General features: G+C 39.5%; 2 protein-coding genes and 1 long non-coding RNA gene across 3 annotated transcripts in view; 1 reads left to right on the top strand and 2 right to left on the bottom strand.

Annotated features, from left to right (window-relative positions):
* Positions 1 to 135: 135 nt before the first annotated feature.
* On the bottom strand, positions 136 to 6,892 carry LOC107573059 (ovochymase-2). The gene is made up of 15 exons (XM_016259499.1): positions 6,856 to 6,892; positions 6,596 to 6,747; positions 6,261 to 6,456; positions 5,974 to 6,076; positions 5,749 to 5,882; positions 5,520 to 5,663; positions 4,681 to 4,811; positions 4,189 to 4,282; positions 3,375 to 3,506; positions 2,719 to 2,799; positions 2,279 to 2,456; positions 2,114 to 2,168; positions 1,750 to 1,942; positions 1,393 to 1,511; positions 136 to 390 (listed from the first exon to the last, which is right to left on the bottom strand). Exons 1-15 carry the CDS (start codon positions 6,890 to 6,892, stop codon positions 223 to 225), a joined length of 1,917 nt encoding a protein of 638 aa, XP_016114985.1. The 3' UTR covers positions 136 to 222.
* Positions 6,893 to 7,056: 164 nt separating this feature from the next.
* On the bottom strand, positions 7,057 to 7,743 carry LOC107572453 (uncharacterized). Its single transcript, XR_001607347.1, has 3 exons — positions 7,696 to 7,743; positions 7,304 to 7,620; positions 7,057 to 7,211 (listed from the first exon to the last, which is right to left on the bottom strand). It is a non-coding gene; the product is annotated as an uncharacterized lncRNA (long non-coding RNA).
* A 4,069-nt stretch (positions 7,744 to 11,812) lies between these two features.
* The window catches only part of LOC107573068 (fatty acyl-CoA reductase 1-like), a 41,624-nt gene continuing 39,657 nt past the window's right edge, over positions 11,813 to 13,779 (top strand). The window contains exon 1 of the mRNA XM_016259510.1: positions 11,813 to 11,928. The gene's annotated coding sequence lies outside the window, so the exon portion shown is untranslated. The remainder of the gene's footprint in view (positions 11,929 to 13,779) is intronic.

Consider the following 13,779-nt stretch of genomic DNA (forward strand, 5'->3'; position numbering starts at 1 on the left):
CAGACTGTGCTTGTCGGAAGGAGGGGCTTTGTAGAAAACGAGCGTTTGAGAGAGGCGGGGCATAGAGGACCTACAAAAATGTACAGTATTTGAAAAATAATGTGTTTTTTGAACATTAAAGCATGTCAACATATTCTGTTACACCAAATACACAAAATAATGATCTTTAAAATAGCATCATATGACCCCTTTAAATGGTTGTTATGTTAATATGTGAGGTTTTCACTCCATGTTTAAATGCTGTGAGATCCAGTGCATAATGGCTGGTACTGAGGAATATACCGCACACTTCTGGATTCCACCACACGGTTCTCCCCGACCCTTCACTCCCATCAGAACAACACCAGATGTGTTTGTTAGACAAACGAGAGGTCCAGCAGTCCAGTGAGTCTAGAGCAAGACAGTATTCCAGAGAAAAGAACCAAATGTAAGCTACTATTCACCGAAATTTGCATTTGCAACAGTGACTTCAAATGAATTGCTCACCCAAAAAATGAATTCTGCGATTATTTACTCACCCTCATGCCATTCCAAAATGTCTTTGTTGAGTCTTCAACAGGCTTCAAAATATCTTCTCTATTTTTGAGCGTGGTATAGTAACAATGATGCTCATTAGCAAATTGGCAATTAATGACCTAAAATATCATCATTATTTTTTTGTCCTTTTTGGAGCTTGTGCTGTTTAACATCTCCTTTTGTTGTTACATCAAAAAAAGCCATAGGTTGCAACTGAAATCACATCTCTCTCCAAGTAGGTACTTCTGTTGAATATGTAATTACTCCGCAACAGCTAGGAAAGTATGTTCTGTATAGCATGAATGTAATGCGGATGTGCTACATCTGTCATGTTATTGATTACATTGATTACCACGACTGAGGTGCCCTTGAGCAAGGCACCGAACCCCCAACTGCTCCCCAGGCGCCGCAGCAAAAAATGGCTGCCCACTGCTCCGGGTGTGTGTTCACGGTGTGTGTGTGTGTTCACTGCTGTGTGTGTGCACTTTGGATGGGATAAATGCAGAGCACTAATTCCGAGTATGTCACCATACTTGGCCACATGTCACTTCACTTAACGATGTCCTTACTACCTTTCTGGGCCTTTAATGTGTCTGTTCTGTTGCTGTCTATGCAGGGTCAGTAAGCTCTTGAATTTCATCAAAAATATATTAATTTGTGTTCTGAAGATGAACAAAGCTCTCACGGGTTTGGAATGACATTAGGGTGCGTAATTAATGACAGAACTTAAATTTTTTGGATGAAATATCCCTTTAAGTAACTTGAGTATGTGTTTTAAGAATCATTACCAAACGTACCCACTAGAGGTCAGCATTTCTTCAATTACATTTCCTTGTAGTAAACGGTGAGTGTTTAGTGTAGTGTACAGTTGCTCACCATGCATGATTCTCCACTGCTCAGTCCAGCACATAGCATAGTAGGTGTCAATCTAGTTCTGTGGCGTTGTTCACACACCGCTCGTTCCAGCACTGATATTTTTAGCCGTACAGGTCCTGCTAAAAAGAGTGCATAACATTCACCTAAAGCTCAAATTGTGCAACAGGGAAATTAAAATGATGCTTTAGGAAAGTTGCTCAAGTGACATTCAAGATCATTCAAGTTCAACACTATGTCAGCTTTCAATTTATTCAACAAGTAGTCATGAAATGTCATGTTTGCACACACACAGATATCAGCCAGACTATTGTGTAACCATCACAATGGTCAACTTGTGAAGGCAGATGGGTGACGTACACATTTGGCTGGTCCACGCCGGAGCCCAGCAATGGATGGAGGGTGGGATTTCCTGTCCAGCAGAGGGTAGACAGACAGGCTGCGTACTTTCACTGAGATTTAACAGAGAGCTCAGCTTAAGCAAAGCCACATTGTAGTCGAGAGAGAATGGGCTGTAATGAGGGTGTATGAGTACTCCAATCACGTCATAGATCTGAGAAAGAGATATTTGTGTTAAAGTAATAGTTCACCCAAAAATGAAAATTCTGTAGTCAATTTTGGGTGAACTATCCCTTTAAGACACAAGATGAATGAATTTGATCCCAAATCTAAATCTTTCCATTCCATCCAATTTTCTTGTTCTTCCTGTCGGTGTCCATCTCACCTGTTTCTTTGAGCCTCCTGCTGTCACTGATAAAAGTCTCAAGTGTCGTTCTTCCCTACAAAGAAATCAATCATCATAAAAAAGGTACTACACTGTTTTGAATAAGTTTGAATGTCTTTTTCCAATGGTAATTTTTTGAAAATGTCTTGCATGTTTGTTGCTCACAGGTTATAGACACAGTGTGCTTCAGTAAGGATCCATTGCAACTGGATGATCGCCCCACTGCATTCATAACCTGCACCCAAACTAATGCTCACGTGCCACGACAGTTTCCCATCATCCTCTGTTGTCCTTGGGGCTTCCAGTCCAGAGGTAGCAAAGATGTCAGGCATTCCATACGGAGCTGAGAATTCAGTGGAACATGTGCTTGAATGCTTGAGGTAAAAACCAAATACACATTCACAATCTGTTCAGAGATAAACACATTCTCATTTGTGACTCAATATGTGTGTGTTGCCTTATTTTACACATTTTCTGACTCCAGCTGGATTCCACGCATTCTAAAGGCCCTCTGAGACAAGGAGTCTCTTTTAGAGCTCAACAAAAAAGTTGATGTGACTGTGGACAGCAGAAAGGACAAAAGCAAGCGTGTGTGCAGCACAAACCAGCCTGCAAATGTGGTGAGATAACTCTGCTGTCATCATCTGCTTCCTCCCCCTGATTTTCAAACGCCGACTCGCTGAGATCTGTGATGACAAAATCATTTTTTTCATCATTTCACACTTCAGAAGTCTTTGGTTACAAACTCAGTGGTGTCAAAGAAAGATTTAGTATGTTGGGTCCTGTATAAGCAGTATTCATTGTGTCTTTGTTGCAGAATGGGTTTTTATGTAAAATATAAAAAAATGATAATATATTTTTGTGGTGTCCAACGGTTAGGTATGACCTCTTCTAATTGAATATAAATATTTTAATTATAAATTATATTACTAACATAACAATCAAGCGAAAAGTTCAATTTAAACATTTATATGAATTTGAGACATTTTTGAAAAAAATCTTGAATTTTATATTTTGTACACATAATGTATAATATCATACATAACATAATATCAAATAACCTTTATTTTAAGTTTTTTTTTTTATTAAGTTTTTTAAAGTAAAGTATGTATAAATGTGCATAGACAGCAATGTGATTTTAACTTTACTGTTGACCTTTCAGAGGAAGTATAAATATTTTTAGGCTGGCTCGCGTGTTTATGCTGAGGCATACTATTTATACATGTGGGTCACATGTGGGTCAGGTTTGGTCAACTCTCACCTTTTTCGCTGATAAAAGAAAAGGAGGCGTTGAAACCATGGGTGGAGATGGTGTTGTCTGTGCTAAACTGTAGAAGCATTATGCGACCGTAGCTGAGAACAGCTGGAGGGATGCTCGCGCCACATACAATCACTTAAAACACAAAAATTAAAAGAGCAGAACACTTGAAGACTACATTTCCCATAATGGTGCAGTGCAAAATCTTTAAAGGGATAGAAAAATACCCCATGAATTACTCACCCTCAAGCGTTCCTCATCCGCTGGTACGCCACTCTCTCATGAACACATACAACAGTTAGCGAAAGCTAAAGATTACGGTTTATAAAGTTTTAAATATGGATATTTTTCTTACACAAACACATTGATTTACAACAGAAGGCCTTTATTAACCCCCTGGAGCCATGTGGAGTACTTTTTATGATGGATGGACGCACTTTATTTTGCTAGAAAATCTCGACCACCGTTCACTGCCATTATAAAGCTTGGAAGAGCCAGGACATTTTTTTAATACAACTCTGATTGTATTCGTCTGAAAGAAGAAAGTAATTTACAACTAGGGTGGTTTGAGGGTGAGTAAATTATGAGGTCATTTTCATTTTTGGGTGAACTATCCCTTTAAATGCTGTTCAAAGAATCCTGAAAAAAAAGTATCACGGTTTCCATAAAAATATTAAGCAGCAGAACTGTTTTCAAAATTGATAACAATAAGAAATATTTCTTACATTTTAAGTACTGTTTATCCAAATAGAAAACCGTTATTTCAGATTGTAACAATATTTCATATAAGAAAATCAAATCTTGTTTTGTACTTTACCTATTTCATCCTTGCCATCAATGTCTCCAAACACTGTGAGTGAATCATATTTGCAGTTCTCTGACTCCTCAAGGTCAAAGTCATCAAAGTCCAGCTTTAAGGCACATAGCGAAGTTATTCTATTATAATCAGCGTGTTAGCATTTAGCAAACAGAGTGATATGATTATGCACATAGTATAGCCAAGTTTGGTTTTCTGCCATAACTGTATCATTTAGTTAAATAAAAAATCTGAAAGGTTCTTAATTTGAAACAGTTTACATTGCACTTTGTAAACAGCAGGAAACAACCAGCGTTACATGACTGCAGTGACGTCATGGTGTCGCTCTTTGGAGTCTAATTGAGTATCACATTCTCTCTTGCAGTGAAACCGATCAGAGCTCCCAATCTCACTGCATGAATGCATTCATGACTGGACAGACAGGTCACGACTGGACAGAGGAGACACCAGGCAATGACTGGGCCAACACAAGAGCTTAAGAGTTGTTTTTACCTTGACTATATGGCCCTCTGGGGCATAGATGACCCAGCGGCAAAGAGTGTTGTTGCTGTAGGCTTGCGGGTAGCCGGGGCTCCACACAGCCCCCTTGGGCTGTAACAGCACCACTGTTCCACATTCAGCCCCTGCACAAACACAAAAGGAGAAACTGGTGGAATGGAGCCCGGCCAATGACGTTGCAGCATGGTGTCACATTTCTGTCTGGCAAGGGTCATACTGAGGGGAACAGGGTGGTGATTTGAACCTAGCTCTTACCTTCTCCGAACTTACCACTGGTAGTTGGCCCCCTGGCAGACATGTAACTATGGAAACGGTCCCATTGAGATAAGCTCTCTGCTCTCTGAGGAGCCTATCGGCAGTAGTGCGAAAACAGAATTCTACTGGGGAAAAGTTAGTTTGCCTCTCAACCTGACTGGGGAAATGAACACACCTTGCAGACCAAATGATGAAACCAACAGATCAGTTGGGCACAACCTGTGCTGCTAAGGAGAGCACAATTAGGGTGGAATGTGTTTTAATAACGGGACTGTATGGATACACAGACATGTAAATGAGGCAATGCTCGAAAACAACATCATCAGGCCTGTGCAAGCATGCTAATCAAGTGCACAGTAAGCAAGCATGCTGTTCCAACCATCCATGCAATGCATAATGGTCGGTACTATACAGCTGCACAACTCATCCTGCATTGTCATTGCACTGTCAACAAACAGGCTTGAATCTTCAGATTTCTGCAAGCATTATTGTGTCACATTCAAGGAACTTTGTACTGTAGGCTTTTCAGAGTTGGGTGCACAACAACAAGAGAAATCAGTCAGACAGATTCAACTCACCAAAACTGTAGTCCTTGTCAACAGCACTGAATTGGATGGCAAATCCTGCACCTGTGCTGCTTACATCAGACACAAACTGCACTGTGATACTGTGGGAACCACCAATAAGAACCGGAGGTGGAGGTTGACCACCACAGAATCGACCTGTTGAACAAGGTCACAAGGCAACATAGAACCTCACAACCACTTACAGAAGGTAGAACAACAACAAAGTCATAGTTTCTCCCACCTATTTGCCTGTCTTCATCCACGTACACAGTCAGGTGATCGCTGTGGCACTGTGTATCATTCTCCAGGTCAAACTCCAGGAACTCCAGTAGTATATGTTCTCCAGCGGCAACTCGAATGGACCACAGACACATCCTATGGCAAAAATGTAATGATAAACTGCTGTGAAAGTTTCCAATGCTGCCTTTGGTTTGCAAATATCTAAGATAGTTCAGATGTGACTCACTCATTGTTGTTGTAGCTTTGACCTGGGTGAGCAGGATTTTTGATGATGCCTTCACTTCCAGGTACAACTCCATCAGGTACACCGCACAGAGACCTGTCTGCACCTATGTTGAGTTCTATAGGCAAGTAGTCATTATTTAAATTGACTTGCAGTGTCTTACAGAAACTTGGGGTTAAGTGTCTTGTTCAAGTGCAGTGCAGTTACTAAACCCGATTATTAACCACTACCAGTCCTACGAGATTGAAAGCAGGTAAGAAGCTCTAACTCGACAACAGTACCCTACCCACCTTTTCTAAGATTAGACTTGATCCATGACAGGAACATTAAGACATCAGTGAATACTCCAGGTGAGCCTCTTCTGGATGAGGGTTTGATCTTGTTGTTATTCCAGCTTCGACCACAACCCTTTCCCCATGATGTGACTCCCACAGCCACCCAGCGTCCATCTGCTCTGGGGCAGAGGAGGGGACCCCCAGAATCCCCCTGGAGCACATGAGGACAGAGAGGAACTCAAAGCCATCTTTGCCAACCTGAACCAGTCTCATAGGTGTTAGTAATTTCCGGGATGTTAATAATGTAATTCAGAGTTAATGTTGGGGGAACATGTTTAGTGTCAACTTACTTGGCAGGCATCTCTCCCTCCACTGTCTGGGCCAGCACACAGGACTGTGAAGGTCTTCTGTCCAGATCTTAGTGTTTGTAGGACATGTCTGCACTTGCTTTGCTCTAACAGGTTCAGTTGCACCTCCTGAAGAACCGAAGAAAGTGGCCCTTCTAAAGAAAAGACAGACCTCTTCACCTTTATCCTAGTAATGGTTTGAGAAATTTTAGATCTTTCTCTCAAGTATTAATTATTTCAGTGTTGTTCAAATGACTTCTCACTCTCAGTAATACGACCCCATCCACCAACAACACACATGGTCTTGGGTGGAAACCTCTCACCAGGGTAAGGCAGGCAAACAGGCTTAATAAAATCACCTAGAAAACACATATTATGTTTATCTCTAAAAAATAATTCTAAAACTATAAATACATAAGTTGTGGTAATCTCACAGAATGACTTGCCAAAGTGAATGCGTCCTTTGATCTCAAGCAAAGCGATGTCGTAGCTCATGGGAGAGGAGTGTTGATATTTTTCTTGGAACTTTACAGTCTTTACCTGGAAGTTCTGCTCCCCTCTATCAACTTTTCTTTGGTTGAAATTACCTGCTACAGCCTCAATTTTGTGCAGGAAGTCCCTAAGGCAGGCAGTTATATTTGAGAGAAAGTCACTGAAGCATTGACCGAGTCAAAAGTTAGGATTAGTCATGTTTAAATTGAGTGGACCTACTTGGATACACTTGCAAAGCAATGAGCAGCAGTCAAAAGCCAGTGGTCTGTCAAGATCGCTGCAGCACAGAAATGCGATCCTCTGATCCTAAGAGACACCTGTAGATGATAATTGAATGAATTTTTCATACTGACATATACTTCAATGCCTTTTAGAATGTAAAAACTGTAGTATTGCATTAGTTTATCATGCAATTTGTAAGGTTGAAAAGTTACGTGCCAACCACGGATGGGAACCTCGCCTGGCCTCTGATCCTCCAATAACCCTCAAAGAACGGTCAAGGATACCTCTTGCCTTAGTAGATCCACATTTTGCATCTGGGTATGGCAGGACAAAACTTTGTCACTAATCTGTGACTTGTTCATGTACAAATGAATTAAAAATTTTCTTACCACTAGCATGAACAGCAAAGGTCATTCCAAGACAACCCAACAAGATGAGAAAACCAACAAAGGTCCTGTAGGATAATTCAGACATGATGTGTCCTCTGCTGTTAAAGACTGAGATCAGGGTATTTATAGAAGGGATGGAGGGGTGGTCTTTTTGACAAATGGGGTACTGTGGTTACTCATTAACTTCACACAGGAAAAGGGCATGTTGAACAGAAGATTGCATGGTAAGCATCTAGCATGTTATATAAATTAACTGTAAATGTTATACCTTTTCTATGTGATAGTTTTTCAGTCTACTGACATTAAGGATCCAATTTGACAATAGAATACTTAAATATTTTGTGCATGTGTTTGTCTCATTTTTCTGTAGGTTACAAGGAGCATCAGCAGAAAAAAGATTTTACAGCCACTAGTGATTCAGCTGAAGGAGAAAAGCTCCTCCATTGACAATGATGTTTCCCTCAAGGACCAGAATGACCTTTTAATCTAAAGGTTTATTGGAAGCTGTTGGATTTTTAGCACTCTCAGACTTTACGCCTAATATTGTGCACTCACATTCAATATGTAACAAATATACAATTAATAATTAAACAGAATGAAGATACTATAGGCAATTAATTCATTCATTTAAGTGGGAGTTTAAGTAGATTCTTTCTCACCTAATATTGTGCACTCACATTCAATATGTAACAAATATACAATTAATAATGATGAATGAAGATACTATAGGCAATTAATTCATTCATTTAAGTGGGAGTTTAAGTAGATTCTTTCTCTCATAATTCAAATCTTTGAAGAGGATTTCACCAATTCCAAACATTTATGAAAGGAAATTGACATTATTTGTTGTATTCTGTTTAATCTTTTTGTTTAATGTGTGTATTTTGCAGATTCCTATTAAACTTGCCATTCTCTACCAGTTAAACTAAAGTCTATTATCTAGTTTGATTTCACACATTTTAGACATTCGAAAGATTTGTGAATTCATGTACTAGATGCGTTTGAAAAAACAACCATGCCAATTCACTCTGCCTTGCCTGTGTCAGAGAATTTACACAAACCAGAGGTCTAGTAAACAGTAGGGAAGCTCTTCTTGATACAAAAGACAATTGTAGCTATGATGGTATGAAGCTCACCACTGGCGACACCAAACCAAACAAGGATGGATATCCTGTCATAAAATTGTCAACACATTTGTGCTTTTGTCTGCAGAGAACAAAAGCTGAAGGCTGAAGTAATTCTTCTTGCAAAAAGAATCTTAGACAAATTGACTTGGCAAGTTCAGTCTATTCAATCAAGGCCACAAATCACCACAAACAGAATCTGAGGGAGAGAGAAAGATATACATTCATATGCTGTTTGAACCAGTGGCGAGGCCAGACATTTTCAAGTGAGTGGACCTGTGAAATAGGGTGGACCTCAGTGCCTCAAAAATATGAGCTGAAAATATATGCCTATAAATTAAAAATAAAAATATGACTTTACTTGAAAATGGGATGTTATATATCAGAGTATTCAGACCCCCTTAAATTTTTCACTCTTTGTTATATTGCAGCCATTTGCTAAAATCATTTAAGTTAATTTTTTTCCTCATTAATGTACACACAGCACCCCATAAATACATGTGAACAGTATTGGCTATACATGCGACTTTTGGGCTGCGTTTTGTTTTGTAGCTTCACGAAACATAGTAGATTGACAGTCCTTGCATTTACCATTTGCCATAGAATAGAAGCACACAACTGGAAGATCAACACTGATCCACTGGGGTCTTATTACTTATTCTTTACTAGGGGTGTGCTATATTGACAAAAAAATTATATCTCGATATTTTCTGGTATTTTATCAATAACGATAATTAGACCATATTTTCCTGAGTGTGTTTTTGTGCTGGTATCTTAAGGACCACCCTGGACAGCTGACTTCTAAAGTTTTTGATATTCTTCATTCTGTGTGGTGATCAGTTCACAGCAGTGATAGAAATTTATCTTTTTCAATAAGTTTAAATTGATTTTTACCTTTTATGGGCCTTTTTTTCTAGAAAAGTGTGCATCACCTTTTGAGTCAAATTTTTACATTTAATCAGTCAATTAGAATAATAAGACATTTTGGCTGTTACCAAGCAAATTAAATCAGTATTGACAAAATCCATCTTTACAATGCAGAGGAAACACAGAAGCTGCATCTAAAGTGGCATTTAGATGTATTTACACACTGTTTAATGCAGCTCTGAGGGACATGGAATAGGCTTTCACCTGCAGTTAAATATTAAATATTTTTATATTTTAAACACAAAACGTTGAAAACTGATGTTTGAAATTATTTAAAAAAGAAAAGGTACTTTAAATGTGAAATCAAAAGTAGGTGGCAGAAAGTCACTATCAATAAGTGAGTCATTGCGATTGAACCAAATCATTTAAACGGTTGATTCATTCAGGAACGAAACACCATCGTTTTGCTCAGAGACGCAAAACAGTGCTGTGGCTGTGTTTGGAATTTGGAATTATTTTTGTTGGCGAAATAGAGCAAAAACAGGCAATATGCTGTCTAAAACGTAAGTCTCTTAATTATTGTTTATTGAACTGTTGTAAAAATCAATATCACATTTGTAATCATGCTGATTTTGGGGGAAGAAACGGCACTCTTCGTGGGATATTGATTAACTATATGAAATGATATAAATATATAAATGTTCTGCCCCCATATCTTAAATTTGGTTATTATTCTTAATGCACTTTAATAGACTGAATCATGCAGTGAAAGAACGCGTGCGCGCATTAACCTAGTTAACGTTACAGTAGACTAAATCACGTAATGTATGCGTGCGCTCTGTAGATGTGTTTTGTTATGTTTTTGTGATATACTCGATAACGTCAAATCGCACATAGTTTAAACAACAATGATATTATCGCAGACTATATAAATAGGCCTATATTGGGTGGACCAGCCGTCAATCTGAGTGGGCCAGTGCCAACCTGGCCCTTAGCCTCGCCACTGGTTTGAACCCAATAGTTAACGTTACAGTAGACTAAATCACGTAATGTATGCGTGCGCTCTGTAGATGTGTTTTGTTATGTTTTTGTGATATACTCGATAACGTCAAATCGCACATAGTTTAAACAACAATGATATTATCGCAGACTATATAAATAGGCCTATATTGGGTAGACCAGCCGTCAATCTGAGTGGGCCAGTGCCAACCTGGCCCTTAGCCTCGCCACTGGTTTGAACCCAACTGTCAATTGTTCCATGCAAATTTAGTCCAGCACAACAGTTCTAGTAAAATATAATATTCTTTTGTTCTGTTATATCCAACAGGAGTCCCTTGAGCCCTGTTGCCTGGAAACCATTGTAAACCACAGTACAGCAGTTAAGAGAAGCCAGAAAACCCTGAAATTCTTTGTTTTATGTGGATTTCCAGCATAGCTTTGGTTTTAACAACCTCTGTACCAGTATTTAACAGTAAAAATAGGGAGGGGGGGGGGGCGTCTAAAAGCTTAAAAAGAAATATAGGCTACATTTCAGTGAAAGCCTGTAATAGAGTTACGCTGGAAGCTGATTCATGTTGTGTTAAGTGACTTGAAAATGGTTCAGATTGACAAGAAAATTGCAGGCTATGTAATGGATAAATCGGGATTATTTTGCTCATATTTAGGGAAGCGCCATGCCGTTAGCAAATATTGAGAACCATCAGTTGCAGTCTGCAAATGTAAACTGCCCCCATTTCATGCAGGTTATCCAGCACAGGTCACACACTTTTAGCCATAGCCTAAACTTTTTTTTTATCTATTCCTTACAACACATTTTAAGGACTGACATACGCCACTACCACATTCTTCTTAATGCTGTTGGGTTTTACAGTAACATTTGAGAGGCACCATTGTCCCTTGAGGGATTATGGACAAAATCCTACTCTGAGGAAGAATCTATAACCCGGGATGATTTTTAAATAGTCCACATACACTGTGATCTCTTTCCAGAACCCGTCAAACTCTCACTGGCGAATATACACTGAATATCTCAGATGCGATACCAATTCTTTTGACGCTACATAGGATTATCACGACGCAACGTGCTTCCTCGCGCGCGGTGGGTTGTGACGTCGGTTCTCTCGTGAAACGCATCATATTTGGCAACCCATCACAGTTCCTCTCCAGCGAAGCTAAGCTACAGCCCGCAGCGCTCCCGTCACTGCTGGATAGAGCACCTTAGGATATATACTAAACATCTCAGGTAAGCGTTCGAGTGCTTCAGTTATATTCTTTGTTGCCTCGTTATTGCTGATCTCAAAATCGAGTTTGCAGGTTTTTAGAGTGAATGCTAGCCGTTAGCACACTTTCGCATGCGGGGTGTTCAGCGCTGGTGTGTAGGAAATCCTCCCTGAAAGAAGCACAGCTGGAAAGTAATGCTAAGCTGCTTTTACCAGTGCTTACATTAATTTAACGCACAAATTTGTCGAGAAATTTCTCTTTGTTCCATTTTCATGTTGGTGACCATAAAGACCATTTCTTTTGCTTGAAGAAACCGTAGATATTAAATATATAGGGACGTCTGTTGAAACTTTTTTTTTTTGCAGTCTGTGTGCTTTATTATTATTGTACAGTTATGAAGTATGTATTTATTACACTTTATTGCCTTATTAATTGTGTGCATTTATGTGATCATTGACATTTTCACTATATGCTTTTAATTCTATTATAAGTTAAGTAATAAACCTTAGAATTTGTGCGACCAGTGAGGTTCAAATGTTACATTTTAGTTAAGAGATCAGGGCGCGTGAGCTTCTTATGAAATGTGAGCACGTGTCATTCTGGCTCGCGCCCAGCGTCATTAGACGATTGTGATTCATCCCGGTGACTCGAATCTTGTGACTCCAAAAGATTTGTTCAGCCGATTCGTTCATTCACTTTTTCCGCGCTTGCGGGGTTATGTCTGTAGGTGGCGACGGGTGTGTTTCGTTTTGTGTGTTTTAAGCAAGCGGCAACCTCCCGCTCTCTCTCTTGAAACCAAGACGGAAGTGACTAAAACTGCAATTCATCGACTGGCCGCTAGAGGCTGGCTCCAAAAGGGAGTCAATCCCATAGACCTCCCATGTTAAAATGCCCAATTTTACAGCAGAATAAAATGTTTACAGTCTGGTACAAAAAGTGGTTTTGGTCTATATCGTAGGGATGTGCGCGACGACTAATATGACTGTCGTTTAAACTAAAGTTTTGTATCCGACTAGTCTAAAAGCAAAAAAAAAAAAAAAGATGGTAAGAAATAAAAAAAACTCTGTGCGTGTAGCATAGCCTATATTTGAAATACTTAATCTATGAATCACACCGTCAAATCCCTCAATGATCGGTCGTTAAAAAGAAAAAAAAAGAAGAGCATACACTCAATGTCGGTCAAAGCATAGCTTATTTATTCAAATCAGCTGGGAAATGCAGAACAATGGAAAATCAATCAATAGCCTGACAGAATTCTTAATATTAAAACGGCTTTTAAAAACATACTTTGTGTAGGTATATTGTCTAAAAACAAAGCAATGCAACAATGCCCATTTTACTTGGACCATGCGTTATTTGTTCAGTGAAATTATCCACGTGGTCTGGTGAAAGACGGGACCTGAGGCGATTAACAATCAAATTCCTGCACTTGAAAAAACGCGCTCGGCAGGAACTGAAGTCGCAGGCACGCAGAGATAACGAAAAGCAAGCCGATAGAGTTTCAGAAAGCGCTTGGACATCCCGCACCACCACCGAAGTGGGTGTTCGTTAGAGGAACAGACGGTGCGGACGGGATCGCCGCTGCTGCGGGTTGTAGTGAATGACATGATTGACATTTGCTGGCTTCGGCCAGCCTCTAAGCTAACGCCTACGTGCCTGTATTGAATATGATTACGCATCGCTCCAGTAGAGTTATTGTAAGACAATTTGACATCACACAGTTTACACAAAACTTTTCAGTTTCCTTCTAATTCAGAATAATCCCACACCTTCTCGTCTTTCGCATGGTCATTTTTGAACTCGCGGCAACTGACACGAAGAAAACGCATGTGAGGTCTGAGGTAAAAATGTAGTTTCCGCCCAGATAAACTTT

Source organism: Sinocyclocheilus grahami, unplaced genomic scaffold (genome assembly GCF_001515645.1).
Source record: "Sinocyclocheilus grahami isolate Dianchi unplaced genomic scaffold, SAMN03320097.WGS_v1.1 scaffold30.1, whole genome shotgun sequence".
NCBI lineage: Eukaryota > Metazoa > Chordata > Actinopteri > Cypriniformes > Cyprinidae > Sinocyclocheilus > Sinocyclocheilus grahami.